The sequence below is a fragment of the Dreissena polymorpha genome, chromosome 15 (assembly GCF_020536995.1).
Source record: "Dreissena polymorpha isolate Duluth1 chromosome 15, UMN_Dpol_1.0, whole genome shotgun sequence".
NCBI lineage: Eukaryota > Metazoa > Mollusca > Bivalvia > Myida > Dreissenidae > Dreissena > Dreissena polymorpha.
In genome coordinates, this window is record NC_068369.1 from 59,631,330 (window position 1) to 59,654,969 (window position 23,640).

At 33.5% G+C, this 23,640-nt stretch overlaps 1 protein-coding gene and 1 long non-coding RNA gene across 4 annotated transcripts in view; one reads left to right on the forward strand and one right to left on the reverse strand.

Moving 5' to 3' along the window:
- Positions 1 to 4,316: 4,316 nt before the first annotated feature.
- On the reverse strand, positions 4,317 to 5,943 carry LOC127859836 (uncharacterized). The gene is made up of 3 exons (XR_008039474.1): positions 5,900 to 5,943; positions 5,503 to 5,573; positions 4,317 to 5,143 (listed from the first exon to the last, which is right to left on the reverse strand). It is a non-coding gene; the product is annotated as an uncharacterized LOC127859836 (long non-coding RNA).
- Positions 5,944 to 12,855: 6,912 nt separating this feature from the next.
- The window catches only part of LOC127860135 (V-type proton ATPase 116 kDa subunit a 1-like), a 52,211-nt gene continuing 41,426 nt past the window's right edge, over positions 12,856 to 23,640 (forward strand). For all 3 annotated transcript variants that reach the window (XM_052397980.1, XM_052397981.1, XM_052397982.1), the window contains exons 1-2: positions 12,856 to 12,941; positions 22,572 to 22,751. In XM_052397980.1, the coding sequence (XP_052253940.1) occupies positions 22,635 to 22,751 (117 nt within the window). In that variant the 5' untranslated portion in view covers positions 12,856 to 12,941; positions 22,572 to 22,634. The remainder of the gene's footprint in view (positions 12,942 to 22,571; positions 22,752 to 23,640) is intronic.

Consider the following 23,640-nt stretch of genomic DNA (forward strand, 5'->3'; position numbering starts at 1 on the left):
TACACATGATACAAACATATGGAAATTATTGTATGATGAGACGCAGAGCTAGCATATGTTTCTTGTGTTGATTATAAACAATTGTAGTATTACGAGAACATACTCTTGATGACAAGATAAAGTGACCAAATATTGCTGCTTCTTCTTGCATTTGCACGATGATGATCTGAAATATTAACTATATTATGCTATATTCTTCAATCTTTTTGTAAAAAGAAGGGATATAGTTGACACTTTTTTGTAATTTCATTTTATCGTTGCTCAAAAAATTGTTACTCTGTTGCTCTGGTCTATTTCCTACCATTGAGTAATTAAATGGCAATTAAATTGAATGCGCTTAAATTTCCTTTTATTAATGTTTAATTTGATTTGCAATGCTATGAGGTTACATTTTATTACCACGTATATGTATCCTGAATATTTCTGGGCCAAGAGTGAGGTTGAGCGCTCTAAAACCGGTTTAAACCCCCAAATGCTTGGCATTGACCATTCCAACTCGGTGACCCCAACTTTATTCTTCTATGTGTGTATGTTGTTTTGTATTGTGCTGTTTCTTACCGTTTTGGCAATTGGTCACTTGCCTTAAATAAAGGATAATAAATAATAAGAATGCAATACTGCTCCAGCAGCTGGCGTTCCACTTATTTATATTGTGATGTCGAACACATCATTTGTCGATAGAAATTGATCAACCAATGCTATTTACATGTTAGTTATAGCATGAGTTATAAAACAAGAAACAGCGTTTGTTAAACCATGTGATGTTTTTAACTGGATTTCCATCCACGACGCACGTCCATTAAGCGTGAGCATTGTCTATTGCCTTTGCACGTGGTGGGTCTATATCTAATATATGGGGACAAAACGTACATCAACGTCTAACAGTTTGTTTTTTCTAAGGTATTTGTGTCACGATATGATAGCTATGTAACTTATCGTGATGTAAATTAATAGCTCAGCTGTATATTCGTTCATCAATCCGAGAACACAGTATAAATCCGGTACCTACATGTGTAGTAAATAGTAGACGAGGTACCATAACGATACTCGTCGCCACATTACCACAGAAATATTTATTTAACTAATGTAGTCTACTAAATCACTTAGTTGTGTGCAGATATTTCATAAGTTTGTTGACGTTTATTCCAAAATAGATTAATACACATGATACAAACATATGGAAATTATTGTATGATTCGCCTCTATGTCCGCAAAGTTTTAACATCGTTAGGGTTGATGTACTGCGTTTGTAGAGACGCAGAGCTAGCATATGTTTCTTGTGTTGATTATAAACAATTGTATTATTACGAGAACAAATAATCTTGATGACTAGATAAAATGACCAAATATTGCTGCTTCTTCTTGCATTTGCACGATGATGATCTGAAAAATTAACTATATTATGCTATATTCTTCAATCTTTTTGTAAAAAGAAGGGATATAGTTGACACTTTTTTGTAATTTCATTTTATCGTTGCTCAAAAAATTGTTTCTCTGTTGCTCTGGTCTATTTCCTACCATTGAGTAATTAAATGGCAATTAAATTGAATGCGTTTAAATTTCCTTTTATTAATGTTTAATTTGATTTGCAATTCTATGCGGTTACATTTTATTACCACGTATATGTATCCTGAATATTTCTGGGCCATGAGTGAGGTTGAGCGCTCTAAAACCGGTTTAAACCCCCAAATGCTTGGCATTGACCATTCCAATGTAACAACCCGTCCATTCCATGTCCTGTTGGCAATAATTTCACCAGTTAGTACACGTGTGTACATTCCTTTTGTTACATCTCGCTACGGCGTTTCGCGAATTATATCCCCATCCAGGTGCATAACGAGATTTGTCCGGGGTATTCCGTTCCCATGTTCACACAAACATGTTGAAGGAAAACCGGCAAGGGCTCCTGAACTAGTCAAATACATCGAATGTGGCTGCCATGAGAATAAAATTTGCGGTTAAACCGGTAACAAAAATCAATGTGACATCGCTGATGGTGACGTCCGTAGGTGACACAGCACATGTGACGTTGGATAAGTAAAGCGTCTCGTTAAAGACAACGCTGACGGTGACGTTCGTGTATACATTCTGTTGCAACCTTTCAATCACTGTCAACCGTGCATAAATAGTCGAGCACAGATAAACCTAGAACTGCAGAACGCTTATATAAGTTACATTTTTATTTGTTCTATATTGAGTAGAAAATAAATGTGCATAGTTGTACATCAAAGAAAAAAAAATCCCCAGACGAAAGTGTCTGCCTCGGTAACTGTCGCCTAGCGCCTATATTCTCGGCATGACCGGTTTATGTCCCTAATCGAAGCCCATTAGGGTTAAGATATATTGAATATCAAATAAGCACATTACCTTCCAGCTTTGCTATTAATGTATCTGTTGATGTATGACTGTTATTAACACAAATGTCTGTTAACAAGTTATATACATGCGTAGCGACTGGCTTATTGTGAACGTAAGGCGCATATACGTGGCTTATGTCTTTACAACTAATTATTACATCATTCATGTCCGACACGATTTCGGGGCTGTAATCAAAATTTAAAGCTCCTTTTTCGAAGATCTGTTTTTAAACCAGATCATTAAGTACGAATTTCGATTACGCGAAAATGAATACGACACGATGCACTATAAACTGTGGTTCCCTTTGCTGGACCGTTAAATAGAAGGATAGTGTTCACATGTACATCCCTTCCCTACTCAAATAAGTTAATTACTAGAACTGATGGCCGTTACATGAATGAAATGTAATAAGGCAAGCATTCCAAACAAGCAAAAAACTAACAGAATATGTGTATATGCTTTTCATAGACCCAGATGTTTAACATCGGTATAAATGTATGCAATTTATTCAGGAAATCTGATTGAAACTTGACCTTATATAGTTTCAAAATTATTAGAATGTAATGTATAGTAAGACTTTCAGCCACAGAGATAAATTTAATATGCCATTCTCGATATTCAAACAATATTTGATCTCGCGCTTTTGGAATTGTAGAAGGCAGAATGTTAATAATCGTGACCGCCACATTGCAAAATATATTGCCATGAAATGATACGTGCGCATTTTTAACACAATAATTTAATAAATTAACCAATGCAAACGCGGAAAGTTAATTTCAATATAAAATATGTTCATAAAATATGATAAATGAAACAAAGTGTATCAAATAAAAATTGCTTACATCTTATGATTGCTTTATTAAGTATGTTCTTGAATGTTGCTTCATAATGACTCTCAAGTTGAAAAGACTTTTAATACTTGTCCCAATTGCCACTCAGAAGTCTCCAGTTTTGATATTAAAACGATGACCTACTTTAATTTCCTGCAACGCTTGTTATAAAATGTTGTTCAAGGATTTCATAAAGTAAAAAATCTTGATGTTGTTTAATGTTTATGTAGGACGTCCGTACAGCGTGTGTGGAGAGCATTTAGAAGCTTCTGAGGTCCACCTGCGAATCAACTAGGGTGGAATTTCTTGTACGATCCGCAATGCGTTTTATCATTAGTCTCGCCTAGTCTCCTTGAATTTTGATTTATTGAACTTAAGAAAATTGAGTTGAATTTCGAATAAAAGATGCAATTTTCCTTTCTTTTTTCATATTTTAAGCTAACAAATATTCAACTTAGGTGTTTTCTTTTCTTTTTTCATTTCAGAAAATCCAGAGTATGTACCAGGGGAATTCTTTTAGTTATGGTGGCCACGATCCGAACTCATATGCATATAATGTAAATAGCAGGCTTAACCCGGTTAAAAACAGCAATTGTTTGAATAAACCCTTCTTATGATCACATTGTTAATCTTGTTATGTCTTAAGGTGGTGTTCTATTAAAAGTAGTGGATAAGATAAAAAAAAAATACGCTTCCCTGATAGAGTGTCTGGAGTTAAATGCTTCTCATAAAAGACAAAACAGAATACCCCCATGGTTTGTATCAAGCATTTACTAACAATTAGAATCGCTTATGCACATGGAAAACCAGTCAAAGAATACTAAATATATAACACCAGGAACAAAGGGAAGATCTTGATGCAAAATCAGCGATATACCATATTTTTGCCAGATAGAGTTTGATTTAAACTTTTGTTGAACGCAAACAAACTACCGTTAAGTCTGTTCAGGTCAATCCGCTCAGAGTCTATTAATTTTGCCTGAACGACATGCATATGCATTTGTACGTGAGATTATTTCAGACAAAAATTATAGTAAACAAGAGCTTATGCCCTTTAATTAAATGACAAAATGTTAACATATCTGAAATAGCCAAAGATGGATAAAACCGGTTTGAAGTATAAAAAAAAATTCTAAAGGTTGGTTGCCATCATACAATAGATGCCAAAAAATGAAAGAATTCGAAAATGAAAGGACTTGGAATGCAAAATTATCAGTGTTATTTTACCGCAACGTATTTTTGTCGATGGCAAAAGAAATAGTTATAGCTGTGAATACTGTATGGGATTAACTTTGAACCACGAAGAAGTTGGAATTAATATCCGCAAAAATATTAAACAGTTTTGGCTTATGCTAACCAACTATCATATCCACCAACAGCAAACTACCTTGATAGGCATGCAAATAAAGACATTTTTCGTGAATAACTCTTGTTCAGCATATATATAGTGACAGCTAAGCTGCAAGGTGTAAAGACTCGTATCATACTATTGATTGTTTACGTAAGTGTCAAATAATAACTATTCTGTCAAACGACATTATGTCATACACATTGTTGTGGCATCTCTATATGCTTACATGTTTACTTATTAACTTACATCACAATTACAAGCTGATGTCAATATATCTTGGAACTTAACAGCAGATGAATTATTGCAGTAAATAAATTTATTGTATTTTGTCGTAGTAAAGAGTAGAAAGGACGGATACACATAATATAATATCATCATCTATAATTACAAACATTTTAAGTAGTGCAAAGGCTGAATCTATAATAGATCTTCTAGGCGTAGTACCAAAGGATTAAAGGAGTCATTAGTTCTGCATTTGAACCAAGAACGTTTTTAGAAGTTCAATGTCCAATATAGGCAGTTATCGATTATTAATTGCATTGTAGTCGCATAATTATAGGAGTTCGATGTAAATCGGCATATCCGCTATAGGATTTAGGTACATCTGAAATAATAAAATAAAAATTTATCAAAAGTAACCTAATTTAACTATTGTTGAAGGATTTCTTACTGGAATGTTACTATTTTGGGTTCTCGGCGGGGGGGGGGGGGAGGGGGGACCATCATCGATAATGACGTTGAAAATATGAACTTAAACTGTAACCATTTTAAGCAATTTTTTATCTTGAATTTTAAGTTATACTATATCATTTATTTGGTAATGTTGACTTTATTTTAATTGTATGATTACATTTTAAAAGATTTCTAAGCTATTTCAAACAAAATATAATTATATATGGCCAATCATTCTATACGATATATATAATGCAAATATACTACTAACAATTAAATAATATCACTTACCTGATTTTCGTTACTGTTTCTCCTAGAAATGTGGCCAATCTCGGTATAGAACTCATTCCTTGCATCCGGGGCTGTACGATGATATTCAGAATATAACAGAAACCAAATTGAAAGCCGTTTAAATAAATTGACACGGTACAATGCATATAATAACTGTAAGGCACGTATTTTGTGCTTCTTAGAAGAGTTTCCAAATTGGTACATTTACGAAACTTTTCTTTACATCACGTAACTGCACTTATTTTGTAAACTTGCCACATGATGGTCAAGTCAATTGTTATCTCTTTTCAAAACAGTAAATTTACACTTCCGGAAATTACCTTTTATTATGATATGTACAATGTTGCTTGAATTAAATCATAGAGATGTTAAAGAATTAACAAATGAAACATCTTACCATTTGGAACCAATGGGAGGGGTATTGCAATGTGAGTATTCTCTCTAGAAAATGAACCATTTTTCCAAAAATAAATGAAATATATTGCCAAATGTTTCTTATAATCTTCGGAATTTTATTTTGAAATTGAGGACGGCCATACACAATTCTTCCAAAGTCTGCATGGTTGTCGTTTAAAGAGTATATCACCAGTATTTCTCTTACGACGCTAAACTGACCCCCTCATTATTTCAAACAATTGTATCAGTCTTATATTTTGACCTTTTTAATTTATTAACAAGTTTACATTTAACACAACTGTTAGTGTTGTACATGTGCTTTCTACTGTTCTGATCGCAAAAGGCGCTTACATTTAAATACGCCAATGTGAAGCAGACCACTTAAAAGAGTATTTTTCACAAACAGAAAAAGGTAAAATCATATTTGATGCCTACAGCTGATGTGTATGAAATTAACAATACATATGCTTGGGTTTCTACCTTAAATCTTGACGAATTCCTATTAATGAGTACAATCTCATTGTGAATTTGTTTATTAAACTATTTGGACAGTAACTTATCATAATAATTTATGTTTTTCTTACAAATAATGAACTAACACAAACTACATTCATTAAACGAGTCTAAATTTATTGATAAAACTCACCTGGTTTGGTGTAAATTTATTTGTGCATTTTGCTTCCCTGTAAAAACAATAAAGATAATTTGTGAATAAACATAAATTAACAAAAATGAATACAAATACGATAAAACAACAATAAAATATATATACAAACGAGCACACGAACTGATGCTTACTTTTACGAATTCTATTACTGTTACCAACAACGCTAATGACGATGACAAGAATAAGCAATCCAATCAACAAGTACAGCCAAGGAAATTCTTTCTGGTGGGAATCCTTCAGATCTGAAATTAAAATCAGATGATAATAATAATAATAATAGGAATAGTGATTAATGAACAATACAGACGTTGTGTGGTTGTTTCCTAATTAGAAAAAGTAACAACACGAACATTATAAACAAACATTACATGGTTACAAAATCTTTGTGAAACTTCTATGGACGTATGAGTCTTGCCTTCGAGAGGAAACACTGTAGCGATTTCGTCATCCTGACCGATGGTGTTTGTAGCGACGCATTCGTATACCGCCAAAGACCCATTTCTTGGGCGTTGAATATGCAGCTGACACTCAACTGTGTACGTGCAAATCATAAGGACATTCTGATCCAATTTGTTCATCCATGTGATGTTTCCAACTGGATTTCCATCCACGACGCATGTCAATAAAACGTTTGCGTTGTCAATTGCCTCTTGAATGGTAGCACGTGGTGGGTCTATGTATGAAATAAGGAGACATAGTGTAAATCAATGTCTAACAGTTTGTTCTTCCTTATGTATTTGTATCAAAATATGCTGCCAAGGTTTCGATCAACATCATGGCTATATATTTATTAATGTATCGATCAACATCATGGCTATATATTTATTAATGTATAAGAAACAAAAAGGAATCCGTAATATACATGTGTAGTTGATAGTAGCAATTGAGGATTTCCAATAATGATACTCGTCGCCACTATGAAGGACTTTTGCTGTGCAGTTTACAACCCGACCATTCCATGTCCTGTTGGCAATAATTTCACCAGTTAGTACACTTGTGTACATTCTTTTAACCGCGTCATACACATCACGTTGTTGTGTTTTGCGAATGATATCCCCATCCAGGTGCATAAAGAGATTTGGCCGGGGTCTTCCGTTTCCAGTAACACACGTAAATGTAATAGGAGAACCTTCCACGGCTCCTGAACTATTCAAATACATCGAATGTGGCGGCACTGTGAATAACAATTGCACCAAAAGATATTAAACAATATAAATAATATTACAGGAAACAACAAAGGCATTGAAATAAAATGTGGAGTACAGACATTTTTACCGGTTACAAAAATCAACGAAACTTCGCTGATGGTGACGTCCGAAAATGCCACAGCACATGTGACGATGGATAAGTGTTGCGTCTCAGTGAAGACAGCGTTGTCAGCGACGTAGGTGTATACATTATGTTGGAACGTTTCAATCGCTGGTGCCCTTATGGCTCCAATCCACATTGAGGCATATTCGTAGGATGACAAACATCGAATTCTTCCTCCAGGTCCAACGCAGACACACTGAGTACAATTATCAACCGTGCATAAATGGTCGAGCACAGGAAAACCTAGAACTGAAGAATGCCGTTTCAGATTTTACTTTTATTTGTTATATATTCAATTTAAAAAATAATTAACCCATACTGTACCAATTTTACATAACATTTAAGTACGCACAGAAAAAAGTTTAGAAACCATTTTGACAATTTAATCTCTATCGTAAATCTTATTATAAAAGTGTTTACCTCGGTAGCTGTCGTTGGCACGATCGTTCGCCCAACGCAAATATTCTCGGTATTGTAATCTTGGTTCCCAAAATGCAATCCATTCGGGTTTAGTGATATCGAATAGCGTGACTACATCTTTTATATTAACGGCCACTTGCGGATATCCATTTCTTTTGTTATGAAATGTCCAATCCAGTAAAAAGCCGCCATTACCATGTAAATGGTTTAACTGATGTTTTATTCGAGACATTGTCAATATAATTCGTCGTTGAGTCGATACAAACTCTGTAAAATAAATATAGAAGTTAGATACTAACTTAAAGTTACATGTTAGCAGATTCACATAAAACATAACAATGTTTTTTTTAATCACGTATTTATTAAAAAATAATAAATTATAATTATGAAACACTCAGTGTTCTTATCCGAAGAAATATTAAAATATAATTATTAAAACAAGCGAAAGATCACTCATATGCAACATGTATTAGAAGTTGTGGTGCATGAACATATACGGATATAACCCAAAACATTAAAGGTGCTGTATAACGGTTCCTAAAGGACTTTAACACGTGTTCAGAAATATTTTCTTAGTTATGAAATGCAAATACATTAATTTTATAACAAAACTAAATGTTTTAAATATTTTTTGAAAATGTGTATAATGAAAAAAAGAAACGAAACGAAATAATAATTATATTGGAAAGAAAAACGAATGAATACAACGTTTCCATTTTTCGCTGTTCCAATCTGAGACTGTTAAGAGCAAAGCTAACGACTGCACAACAGAACCTTTTTTCAATTTGAGATTATTTTAAAAGCTATTTGGTCATATGCTTATTTGCCAAATAAATTGAAAAGCGTTATAAACGCGTTTTTTTTCCGATTTCAATTGACGAATATTAAACAAAAAACGAACCGATATTTGTGTTTTGTTTTGAGTCATCATAGGTGGAATTGCCAATTGTTTTGAACTGTGAACATTTTAAAACAAACACGTTCTGGTTCGCCGCGGCGTTATAAATAAGGTGTCCGCCAAGCGATCGGGAGGTCATGGGTTCGATTCCCACTCGGTGAGCGTTCTCAAGATCTTCCCCAAACACATCAAGTACTAATTATAGGCACAGGAAACGGACTAGAGAGCGTTTCTATAAGCCTTTGGCTTTCGATGCAATCGAGCTCAAATAAATAGGTTTAGACTAAAACAAACACGTTACCTTCGAACGCCACTAGAACAGTATCGGTAGACGTGCGACTGTAACTAACAACAATTACTGTTAAGTTTTTTGCTATATGTTCTTCGAATAGTATCATGAGTGACTCATTGCGGAAGTTGCGCGAAAAGATGTGACCAATGTCTTTTTCGTTTGGGACACCGTCGAACATTATGAAACGCTTTGCAATATCGTTGACATTCGACACGACTTCTGGGCTGAATTCGAAATATCTCTTTCCATCTTCAGATGTCTGTTCTAAGCCATATTGAGAAGACACGAGGTTCGATGATGCTGAAATAAGTACACGATGCAGGATAACATGTGTGTATGGGAACCTCCCGCATGTTGATTATATGGACCATTGAACGTGGGAATTTAGACTATCATTTGGAAAAGTAAACATTAAACAAATATTCAATTTGCCGATGTAAGAAAGCCAATATAAATTATAATAACAGTGCCAAAGGCACTTTTAAGCCAGACCCGTTAAGAGGGATTCAGGGGCATGTCCTCACGCACCTTTTTCTTTGCATATAATATTTGTGTGCCTTTTTGAAGGCCGCTTAAAGTGTGTTTTTTTTATTAAACACTAAACATCTCGATTCATATCGCTACATATTGCTAGTTTAGTATAAGTAAACATGTGTTATCATACATCTATAAATCTCTGGTGGTAATTATTATTATACAATATAATAGCGTAAAGTAACGATCGAGAGTCCAGACATCCATACATTGACAAGATTGTTTAAACAAACACGTTTATACCCTGTCGAACCGGACAAGGGTGCTAATTGCGTTGTTATGGAACTGTGGCTCGTGATGTATAAGCATTAAAGAATTCGCGATGTTTTTGTGCAGAAAGAAACTACGATAATACAAAGAACGCCCGAGTTGCCATACTAACCGCGAGTACTTCTATGGAAAGAACGCAATTAAAAATCGTCGGATTGACGCCAGGGTGTCCGTGAAACCGTTCTGTAATTGTGCATGGGACGCTCGATCTTCTACCGCGAGTCAACTGCATTTAAAAACGTAGCTTGTGTTTTGTCAAACATGTTCACGTCTTGTGCTTGCTAATTAATTAGTCAGCGGAATTGATTTTTAACAGCTTATGAGGATCTTGTAAATATATGTATCTGATTTATACCTTACATCTTACAGCCACCACGTCTAGGTTCCTACCATACTCGTTTACGTATCAACGTGTACATTTAATTATTATTGATATCTCGCACAAGTTAACTGGTCGCCGTAATGTAAATGAAAGATTGCAAGGCGGTAAAAATTTCAAACAAAAATATACATTATGTTATTATTTTGTGTATGATTCCCGAAATGTACAATGATAATAATTTAAATTTAATGTAGAATAATTACCGTATAGTACGATTAGCCTCCATAGCTTCAAAAGACGTTTGTAGTCCTCCATATTCAAAGAGTAAATGATTATTGCGCCGTTGGAAATACTTGATTCATCATTTCAGTAATCGTGATTCCCAGAGTGCAGAAGATTTTTTTCTGAATTGTTTTCATATTAACTCTGTTCACATTAATTACACTTATAAGCACACAGCTTAACGACGCAAAGAGTGCTCTTAAAATCGATTATTTATGTCGTTCTTATAGTGCTAACATTAATTGATAGGAAAACTTTTAACGCATATATAACGCCTTTTATACATATTGTTATATGTTTTGAATTTTTTTATGTCATTTTTGGGGAGCCATTTTTATTTAAAGCTTGAAGAAGTGATCGTCTCGATTTCTATGTGGAATGACCATGTGCTGAACAGCATTAATGCCTGACGCAATAAACAACATTGTGCATCTGTCGTTTAAAGCGATGTCATAGCCGAAACGTTGCGTTCGTGTCCGACAAAAATAAATTAATGTTAAGTAGGAGTTGTCATCTTACTGTCTACTGAGTTGTAGAATTAAGCAGGATTATAAATAATGACTTCTGTTCAGTACAGTATGTGTACGTATTATCCCCTAATTACGAACATTCCAGCCCTCCTGTGGTTCTCGAGTACCATGCTATTGGAGTCATATATAATACGAATGACTGAACACCGAGATCTTTTTCAAGCATTTATACCTATTTCATTGCGAAACTTTAGGAATTATTTACGGACATTCTTACGTTAAATTTTCTTATTCAGTTTTATATTGACATACAAACATTCGCAGTATTGGGTATACAGTTTTACGTAAGTACATATTCCATATATTTCAACATTGAAAAAAAGAAACTAGTGTTAATTATATATAATATGCCATGTGAAGACATATATAGGATATCTGATGTGTAATCGTTCATAAATAGGTTAACAAATATAAATTGTGAATAAACATTACATGTATGCCATTTATATGTCCTTCAGTTCTTATATTGATTTATAAACAACTTGAACATGCAATTATAAATTGTAAACATAAACATGCAGTTAACGTCATAACAGAAAATAAAGGAATATCAACTAAAAACACAAAGAAAACTTTGTTTTCTTTTTTTTTATTAGAAATATAAATAATCAACCTTTACTTTCGCAATCAGGATATCCGCCGATAGATATTTTAAATGTATCGATTGATAGCATGTATTGGGTTTTCTATAGGCCTACGTCTTGTTCTTTGTGACAGCGGATTAAGGACTATACAAAGGAAAAAACAAACAAACTAAAAAGTACATATCTTATGGCAGTTAAATGTATAACACGTAGGCGAAGCTTGTGTGTTTATATGCCGTTTGTGAGGTCCTTCCGCAATTAAGGCAGCATTTTTAGATCCAGCGTGTGACCCAACACATCTTGTTTCCTAACATGTGGACTTTCTAGATTCATGACGGTTAAGACAATTTTTTATTAACACTGTAATGTTATTTATTTTGTGAGAAAAGACTCTCGATTTTTTAGCATCGTGCTGTCTGGAAACCGGAGAGCACGTGACATGCGCTTTCTACATCTACATGTTACATGGTACGTTAACCTGTCATCACTGACAATGATTTAACGGTGCGCAAGAAAAAGGTTAAAAGTGTGAAATAGAAATATAGCATCGGTCAAGTAAGGTTGCAAAACTAAAAGCTAGATGATAAAAGAAATAAGATACCACCTACTACCCTCGATCGGAGTTTTGAGAGGTAATTCAATATTTGCCCACCTGACCTGTAGACATTAATGGATATTTTGGGATATCCGTGTTTCGTGAGTTTTACAAATTGGAACATCGAATTAAAGTCGTTTATATAAACAAATTTATGTAGGAATGTGAGTACTGAAAAATAACGAAAGGACGGGACGGAATTTAGATTGATTTTTTTGTAATCGATTAAAGTTGATAACTGTGTACGCGGCGTGTTAATCAAGCGAATCATTCTATTGACATCATCGGTACCCTCGTAAATCGATGAGAAAGTATCACATGAGCTGTCTACTATTTGGGTATTGTCTGAGTTTCCACTGTACCTGCAGTTTTGTGCAGTTTACTAAAATCATTTTAAGTAACTGTTGAAACCCTTGCATTTTAATACCGCATTTGCGGAGTTGGAAATTTCATGTAACAAAATAGTAGTTGTAAATTCCATCGATCAGTCATAAATTATTCTAATCGTATGATAATACGTATGAACTTGATATCGAGTGCAGTGTGCTTCGCAACATTTTCTGATGATATTTGCGTGGTTTTGTTAAATAATTTGTATTCTGGAGTTGTCATTTGCAATGTATTTTCACACTTCTTGAATTCTCTGAGCTTTTATGGGTACATACACATACAGCTCAGAGTCCTTCTTGATTTAACCAAATTCACTGTCAACATAAGAAGCCTCAAGTTTGTTTATAAATTCGAAATTCAATCAACCTAAAACAGCATATCAAACACAATACTGTTACCATCGATATCAATTTTGCGTGTTATTTGTGGATAAATGCTCAAAACAAAAAGTTTATAAAAAAACATTATTAAACCAAAAGTCAAAGTTTTAAATTGACAATTTGATTTATCTTACAAAGGTTCCGTAGAAAGTCGGTGTATTACAATTGGTTGATTAGACACTAGATCTATCTTGCTGGGTTTTCTGGAGATAATCAATAGAGTATTTTTGAATTCGGAATTTTCGGAATACTCATCCATTGCAAAAACTTACACATTTTCATGAACTGTTGATGTGTTTGGAACTTTGGATTAATATCATTATTATGCTAGCACACCACGTCACGTAAGTTGTTTTAATTGGCACATTAGTGATATATATATATGAGCTGTTTGTGTTTATTTATGCCAGAAAATAGTTTACACTACGCGACCCGTGATTTTTGCCACGATTCTCGCATCAGAGCGATCAATGCAACATGACAAAACGCGATGATTCTGAGCGACGAGAAAATTTGGGTGATGTCTCGGCGACTGTTGCAGGAGGTATCTCGCTGTAAGGCAATCATTGCAGATCACCGCGAACTTCCCTGATTCACCTTTTTTCGTGAAAAATTCTGCAACATGGGAATCAGAAATATGCTTTCTGCACACTAGGATACATTGTAAGTAACCAAAATAATAAATATTCGGCCCATGGGGAATTGGTAAAAAATGACTTCGCAAACATTTAACTGAGAATCTGAAATTCGAAATTCGGCAATCCGGTACAAAGATGCAGAGCTCCAGATAAGGTTTTGTGAAATTCTTAACGTTACTACCAGATTTTCAAAATTAATTCTTAACTCTGAAATTTTATTCTTAACGTTACTACTAAGTTTTGGAAAATAATTCTTAACTTTTCTAAATGACCTAAAAATAAATAATAATGGTTATTTTCATGCAAAAAATAAAAAAAAATAAACATGCTAGCAACTTTATTTATACGAGTTCAACAGTGTCTATTCAGAATGATAAAATTTTATTTTTCAAATACCTTTATATGCCCAAACTGTGCTTAGATAATTGCGTGCCTTTGACGTTTTTTTTTTACATATTTTACAATTAAAACGAGTCTCCCCTTCAATCTTTTCAACGATTAGACACGGGAATTGTCCCTTCCACTTGTTCAATGTTTTTTTTTGTTTGTTTAAGTTTGGACCCGTCGTGTCGCGTATTTTTTTTAGCTTTTCCGATCATACAACATCGTATAAGATCTTTTCTATAATGTATTTCTTAACATTCAACTTCGGCTCACTTTGCGTACAATATGTTAAAAGCGTGTTTTTGCACGCTTTGCAGTTTTTTAGGATGCTCTCTGGGCGCCGCCATTTTTTTTTACATATAGACTGTACACGCCGCTTTTATTGGAAAAAATGCGATTTGTTAAACAAACCCAATAACCATTCTATATAAACACCGAAAAGATCTTTAATACGCGAAAAGAACTCAATAAAAATCGATACGAACCGATGTAAACATAATATTCGTAACTTCATTTTGTAATTTTTAATGGTACGACACGATTTTAAAATAAATACGTAACGGACTTGAAAATAATTAGTAATTACGAAAATACGACCCTTATCTGGAGCTCTGAAAGATGGCGACGATCACAGCTTCATTGCTTTATCCATCCGTTAACCGATTTTAATCGCTTAGAGGTTAAACGACCTTTGACTGCTAATTGTTGTTGATACGTTGTGTAATGTCAATATAGGTGTGAAAAACTCGTGAGTCAGTGTTTATTTCATTTATTCCCTATCAGAGCAGTACGTGTAAGAAAAATAAATGAAATAATCCAGACGATTTATTTACATGCTTACGCAGTGTAACTGTTAGCAAATATTCAATTTCATTTTTACCCGTTATCAGAAAGTCCCCGGGAAGCATGTTTTTTACAACTGCGTATGACGCAATAAAACATTTTTTTGTACATGATCGTATTGCATTCAATCTAAATTAAAATTCACTCGTCCAATAAAACATTATAAAAGCTGTGTCCCATAATGCACTGTACTCTTTACACTTCTGAAAAATGGTGTAGGCATATGGTTGTGTTTATGAAATTCTTAAACATATTTATTGTTATATATGTTTAAGATTATTTTTTCATAAGTGATGGTGTAATTATGTTGGATTATCGGATAATTGTGAACATTAGAAAAGCAGTATGTATACAGTTATCGATACGATTCGCATTATATGCATAAATTGGTAAATCACTGATACCTGCTGGGATCACGGCGAATCACCAAAAAATTGCAGGGAATCACTGCAAAGATAATGTTGCTCTCGCGTGACGGCGGAGTGAAGATTCACGTGAAATCTCGGTGATTTTCCACTCAAAAATCAAACTTCCACCGTGACTCTGCGAAATATGCAAAAATCACGGGTCGGGTAGTGTATGCTGCTAATATTACCGATTAAAGTACTGCCCAGATTTTAGGCGGGGGACTTGACATGAAAAATGTCGTAACCAGTTGCAACTTCCAGCGACCCGGAGGGTCAATAGCTGAGAGTTGGACTATTGTAACTATAACTTGATAATAAAAACAATCAGTAGATTTTTTCAAAATCTGTGTATTAATAGTTTGCGTTTGATTTTAGTATCTTAGAAGCCATTTGCAACAAAAAGAAGGTTTAAGCTTATTTTGTGACTATTAAGCTGACATTAAAAAAAAAAAGAAAAATAACAGTTTAAAAACCTATTCTGACTTGTATATGACTTTGTAATATTATAACTGGTATCAGGTGCCTCATGTTACTTGCAGTGTTAAATTTCAGAGCCAGTAAGTTTTTGAAGCTAATATGATAATAGGTGCTGTCTAATTTACAGGCAAAAGCTTTGATAACCATGTAATGTAGTAGGCCTAGCTGGAGCACTGAGAGATATATATTTGTTATTAACCTCAATTTTGACTTGCAGGCAAAACTAAACAATACTGTCATAAGTACAAAAGGGGACACAATCTTGCTAAAAAGCTGGTAACAGTTATAGGTCTTTGTCAATGTATGTTCATAAAAACCCTGAAAGGTATTAAGATTTTAATTCTACATCTGTAGTAAATATACATATAAGTAGTCATTGTATGCAAACCCTAACCAAAATACAACCAAAGTACAAAAGGGGCATAATTCTGATAAACTGCAGGTCATAGTTATGGAACTTGGTCAATTACCACACATAATGATCCCAAGCACATGTTAAGTTTATTAACGAAAAACTTAAGCGAAAACTGAGCTAAAAACAATATATTTTTTGCCAGAGATGGAAAATCAAAGCTGGTGTAATAAAACCTATGCAACGGGTCTGAGAAACTTAACATTTTTGGGGGGCCTAAAAGCTGGTTTTTGGTTACCTTACAGAAGTTTATCAGGTTTTGTTTAAACAAGTGGAGCATTGGCCAACAAAAAATTCTTGAAAAGACTATGACACTTCAGATAAATGACACTCAATTAGTCAATATTAAAGCAATGTTATCTGCTTGTCAAGAGACCAATGCTTCGATGCAAAAAAGTGTGTATGCCTCGGAGTTGCACTCTGTAATATTTATGAATCTAACAAATAAATATTCCCAAGACAGTGTCATTATATTCTACTACAGTGTCATTATATATGGTCACTCAAAATTGTATCAGGTTTAAATTATAACTCTGTTAACACACGCAGAAGACGAAATAGTGAACCATCAAATTAATGTATTTACGTCTTTTATACATAAATGTTAATCAAGAAATGTGTTATTTTAACTCTTATTTGTTTTCACTTACTAAATTTATATAAATGTCCGGTACATACTTCTGTACAGTGGAAAATAACCTCCCTTTAATGACCCCATATAGGGCCCTTGTACAAACCCATGTGCACATCAAAAAAATGTTCCGTTAACTTTCGCTTGTACATGTTTAGATTACAAACCCAGGATGTATCAGTAGATTTTTCATAAAATATTTGTATTATTATGAAAGTTATTAAAGAAAAACCCTACATTACGTCAGAAAAGTACTCACTAACCAGTAGAGGACTTAAAACGCTAATTTTACCAATTTATTTACAATCTATGAACTGCTTTCAGTGATCCTGCAGTTAATCAAACATGGCAAAGATATAATGTCATACGATTAAACTGTTCAAGTTAGAGAGTGAACAAGAAAATTTTGCACTTTTTTATGAAGCAATGGTAATGACTTAGAAGTTCTTAAGGTGATCTGGCTTGTTATCAAATCTGGAGATGTTTGCTAACAGATAGCATGTTAGGCGAAGACATTCTACTTAAAATCAATTTTTAAAAAGAAAAACTTTTGCGAACTTTTTCTGCTTCAAAACAACATTAGTAATCTAAGATTATTGCATTACCTTATAATGCAGAAATGATTTTGTTTGTTAAAACTTTGATATCGAAAAGAAAACTTGTATTGACAAAACAATATGTTTGATTTTTCATCAACTTACATGTATATTCATAGCATAATGTTCTGCATGTGATGTGTCAATGAATAACACATTACTTCTTTATCTACAGAAAAAAAGCTCTGTGCTGTGTTAATATAAATACACAATGTTCAGCTGCATAGTAGGACGCATTTTTATTTTCTGATCAAGGGCATTATTCCGACATTACCGGGTAAGTTTTCTGGTGATCAACCAAGGGTATTGTAACCTTGACAATGTCAATTGTGGATGACATACACTTCAATGTGATATTAAGTAAGACTGCTACAGCCTTTCATGTGTTTGATTAATGGAATTTCCCGATAAAATCACCTTATTGCAATAAATCAATGGTTTCAGTAAACACTTGTATCTTTGAGGCACTCTGAGAATACTCAATAAACCTTAAAAATATTTCCCTTAGACACTTGAGACGTGAATAAATCAGTCCTAACAGACCATAGAAAATTTACAAAAACATATAAATCATGGAACAAATAAATTAATGATACTTGGCAAAATTTACAGAAAGGTATTTTAAGAGGAAAGTTAAACTGATATTGATGTCTACATTGTCAACTTCAATATAAATAAGTGTTCCCTTGTAAGGTATCTTTGTAATGGTAGAGAAGATAAACATAAAATCATCCAGTACTAAAGTGCTTATGGAGGACTGAATGCTGACATTACTTCATTTATAAAGTCGAACAACAGGGGTTTTTCAGCACTGTCTGCGCCTCCAGAAAACGGAGGCATTCCCAAAGCAAACGGACCTGATCCCAAATCGAAATTATTAAAAAAAATCCCAATTTCCAAAAAAACAACAAAAAAAAACATTATTTTTTTATAGAAAGAAGTGTCTTATAAATTATGATTATAAGATTATGAAAAAGAAGTGTCTAATGACTTATGATTATATGATTATTAGATTATTATTAACCTGCTGTGCTCCCCATTACCACACAAACCAAACTTACGCAATGCTTACCTGCATTGAAGGTCTAGACCTGAATGACTAAACATTGGAGGAGCTTTGTGATGCTTTCAAAAACAGAAAGGAGAGAAAAACCACTGACTTATTTAAGCATGATAAATTCACAATGTTTTCCCAAAATGAGACGTTTCATCGCAGCAAAAATTCCCAAAATGGAAAAAATTGTCGATAAAAAATTCGCAATTTGGTCAGACTCCTTTTCCCAAAAAAGGCAGAAAAACCCCTGAACAATTAACAACGCTAAAAACACAATAAGAACAAGGTAAGTTTTACTCCCATATCAGTTAAAATAAATGATTAATTGATGCATATAATATAAATAAAAAGTTAACTGAAAAGTAGTAATATTTTATGGTTAAAATTCCCATTTTTAGCATATTTTTGTGTTTGAACTAATATTGATGATCTTGACTCGGCCCACATCATATGCAATCTTATGAAAGATCTCCATATGTTTATATAAAAAGCTTAATAACACCAGCTCAAATCTTTATAAAATTTTTTATGAAACTGTTTTCCTGTATGTAATAATGATTGCCTGGACTCTATCCACACATGCAATCAAAAGCAAAGTTTTAAAACAAGGTGAGGATTGGATATTAAGGATGTATGTACATATTTTTTTTTACAGTAGCAAAAAAATTTTCTCCAGGTGTTTAGCAGAAACTATTTATATATACATGTATTTATGATGACCTTAAACCCAACCAACCCATACGCCATATATGTAAGAATATGTAGAATTACGTAGATACAGTACATCTCGTTATTTAAAAGGTTTTTTAAAGCTTGTATTTTTCATTTCAACTTATTCAGAAATTTAATGTTGAATTCCACCTCCCCTGTTTTGAATTATCGATATTTCTAAACTCAGTAATCTGGTCCCATCTCAAGTTTTAATGCCTAGGTACCAATTCATATTTTGAAGTTCTAATCAGCATAAACATAGTCTATGTTCACATTTGGTTGTTTTCACCGTTTGATTTCACAAATTTGTTTCTTTGAGTCTGACACGGTTATTTAAGCTCGATTGCATCGAAAGCCTCAGGCTTATTGAAACACTCTCGAGTCCGTTTCCTGGGCCTAGAACCAGTACTTGGTGTCTTTGGAGGAGATCTAAAGAACGCTACCACAGTAGGGATCGAACCCGTTACTTCCAGGTCGCTAAGCAGACCCCATATCCATTACACCATGTCGACTTAAAATAATTATTATCAACTAAAATGATCAATCAAACATGTAAAATATATATATTTTTATAGACTATTCACAGTCTGGCAAAATGATCATCTATCTTTAGATCACCTGAGCAAGAAGTGCTCATGATGAGCTCTTGTGGTCACTGCATTTTCCTCTATATAAAGATGGTAGCGCAAAACATCACCATTCCAAATGAGATCAATTTCCCAAATTTCAAAATAAAAAAATCATAATTTCAAATAATCCCAATGCGCAGAAAAAAATCTGCAAAGAGTTGCATACGCACATGTTAATCCCTTTTGTCAAAACATTACAGTCTACACTATAGGTCAGTATACCTGTTAAGTGTGTTTTCACAACAACCAACACTTAATCCAGTTTTGTACAGAATTTCTGTTTACTCAGTACTGTATACAGTACAATCACTGCTTCAATTATGAATCATCTAAAACACCGAAACTATAAAGATACAGCTATTTGATTTGAAATTAATATTGAGGAAACATCTATTCAAAATCGTTTGTGATCTAATTAAGTTAAAATCAACAATGACATTTTTAAAAGAAATTAAAAGATTTTAATCGTCTCTATGCTACATGTACATGTACATAGCTTTTATACAAAAGTCAATATACCCAGGCTTTTCATGTGTTAACATAAGCGGCATAATTTTCAGGTGCTTTTTAGCGGGAGACAAAGGATGAAGACGAAATACATGTACACTAGCTTTTTATTTGAAGCTAGAATTTGATTACATCACATGAAAATTAAAATTCAAAAGTGTGTTTGGGATTTTAAATTTAATTATTGTCATTAGAGAATGCAACAAAACATTGACAGTCTTTGGTGATTATTTAAATAATAATTTTCAACAAGCTTTACTTCTCGAAATAAATGTTTTGACAATATAATGCATGAAATGCACAATTTCCACAAGGATTACACCCGGTCGCCATCATCAGTCTCTTAAGTAACTGGCCATGATTTTTTTTCGTACAGGAGTAGACCGTAAGGACTGATTAGTGTGGTAGGAATAGCAACTCATACACACTGCCACAAAACCACTGAAATTATCAATTTATAGTAACTGGGTTATTCACGCATAATTGATATACATGTACAATCATTTGCATCTTCAGTGCCTTGCTGCGGAGCCATTCTCTTATACTAATCGTTAAGTACTGTATGTAAAACTACTTTAACTGTTGACATAACTGAGGTGAGACCAGTTCATGCTTAAATTTCTGGCCTCAAATCCATAATTGAGGCTTAAACTAATAAAGAAATTAATAGAGTTCATTGTAATTTGATATTAACCTCGCAATGTGCACTTTTATTTTAAAAAACAAACCCTGACTCAAGTGATTACAAAACTAGATTGTTATAGCTGAAATCTAGTCGTACATATTTTGAGATTTTTTGTAACTGGGCTGTTTTTTAGCATAAATTAATATTATAATAATAAATGAAAAAATTAAATAATATTTAAATTCATTGTTTCCATCGACCTTTTAGACTTTCTATTTTATTATGAAATGCCACGAAATGAAATTTCCTTTAAACAAGACAATTTATGTTGACAAATAGTTTTTTAAAGCTTCAGATTCTAGATATGCGTGAAGATTCCGGAAATTTGCAGAAAAAGTTCCAGTTGATCTTATAAAATACATCATGTATGGCCAATTCCATAAAATTATAAGAGCAAGTGATACCATTATTGCAGAGGGAATAATGTAAACCACTGTCTTGTTAGCTTTGCAAAAGTCATAAATAAAAACAAAAACCTCTTCAGAGCTAAGAGAAACATTGTTTTGACAAATGGAAAAATGGTTGACATCCAGGCTATGTTAATAGTTTGACATTGCATGTTTACAATTGATTTAGACACTTTTGTATGTTTTATTTCCAGGATTTAGTCATTTTAGATGGCAGAAAAACTGGAAAAAAATAATTGGGAAAAACTATACTTTGACAAAAACCAATTACATTAAAAATATATTAGTTATCTTATTCACTGGTTCATATAAAGTACCGGTACAAAGTCATCAAGTACGTGTTTTTTATGTCATCCATAAATGCATGTCTTAGTTTTTACAAGCATTTAAAAGGGTAATTTTAGCAAACAAAGATGATTTAGGAGCACCACTTATTAACCTCTTATTCACAAGTATTTTTTCCTATCCGACTAAAGGATCAATACGGGTATATATAAAGATATTGTAAGAGAAATTGTTTTCTTTTTCATATTATATTATTTTAACTGAGAGGATTGTATACTCCCAAAGGAAGTTCATATTCTTCAAATATTGTCATAGCTGTGGTAAATATTTGAATATTAATTAATTTGGAATTTTCATATCTGTCTTTTATTCTTCAGTTGAAAAAAGCACCTGTTTAGGATTATAATACCTTTGAATTTTCCTGAGAATTGAAACTGTCCAATTTCTGTGCAAAAGTGATGCATATTTGTTTCTAATGCATGTTTTGTTTCTTTTGAAAGTTGACATATATACATGTATTTTTTCCTTTCAGGCTGGACTAGCTAACGCAACATAACTTTTGGTCTGGCCATATATCCTTTCAAGATCCATAACAATGGGGTCCCTGTTCCGCAGTGAGGATATGACCCTCTGTCAGCTGTTCCTGCAGTCGGAGGCAGCCTACGCATGCGTGTCCGAGCTAGGGGAGCTGGGCCTGGTCCAGTTTAGAGACGTAAGAATTGCATGTCCACTAGTGGTGTGAACAAATGAGGGTTGTCAGGGCTCCCTCTGGCTCAAAATTGTTTGTAGCCAAATTCATCTTTTTATGTCCTCATTCATATTAATTAGGATATTTTATGGGTGATAATGTAGAAAACCTTGTAGCCAAATGGATTTTTTTGAAGCCAAATTTCATTTTTTGTAGCCATTGGCTAATTTGGCGAATGGCAGAGAAAGCCCTGGGTTGTCTGGGAAAACTGGGCTTTATGCATGTTCATAGTGTCATCCAAGATTAGCCTGTTCAGTCCGCACTGTGTAACGTCGATCCTGGTTAGGCTTTATGGACTGTACAGGTTAATAGGGAATGATACTTTATGCACATGCATTAAGCCCACTTTTTCCAGAGCAAGGTAAAATTAATTGCTATTGCCTTTTGCAGTCTTTGAAAGATGGAAAACGTGTGACATATATGTGAAAATAGCAAGGATTTTTATTACTGGATTTTGCTATTTATCATATTATTTGTCTCAGTGGGCTTTGTAAAATTTTAATGAAACTCATAAAAAATCAGTAAGAGAAAACAAACTTGTCTAAGTTAACATTACATGTAATTGCCTCTGATTTAACTATGAAATTTGATATTTATCACAGAATCCTTAAAATATTCAGGGCTTTTTTTTCAGCTTTTTGGGAAGCCCATTGCTTTGAAATTGGGAATTTTAATTGGCATTTTCAAGAAATAGGGAAAATAAAATTTTGGGATTTAAAACTAAATGAATGAGTTCAGCATCTTTAATCACAAACACCACCATGATCAACAGTTTTCCGAATAATAAGCTCACACAAAGCCTTCAGTCACATAAGGCACCATTTTATTAGGAGGCGCTTCATCTTCTGAAGAA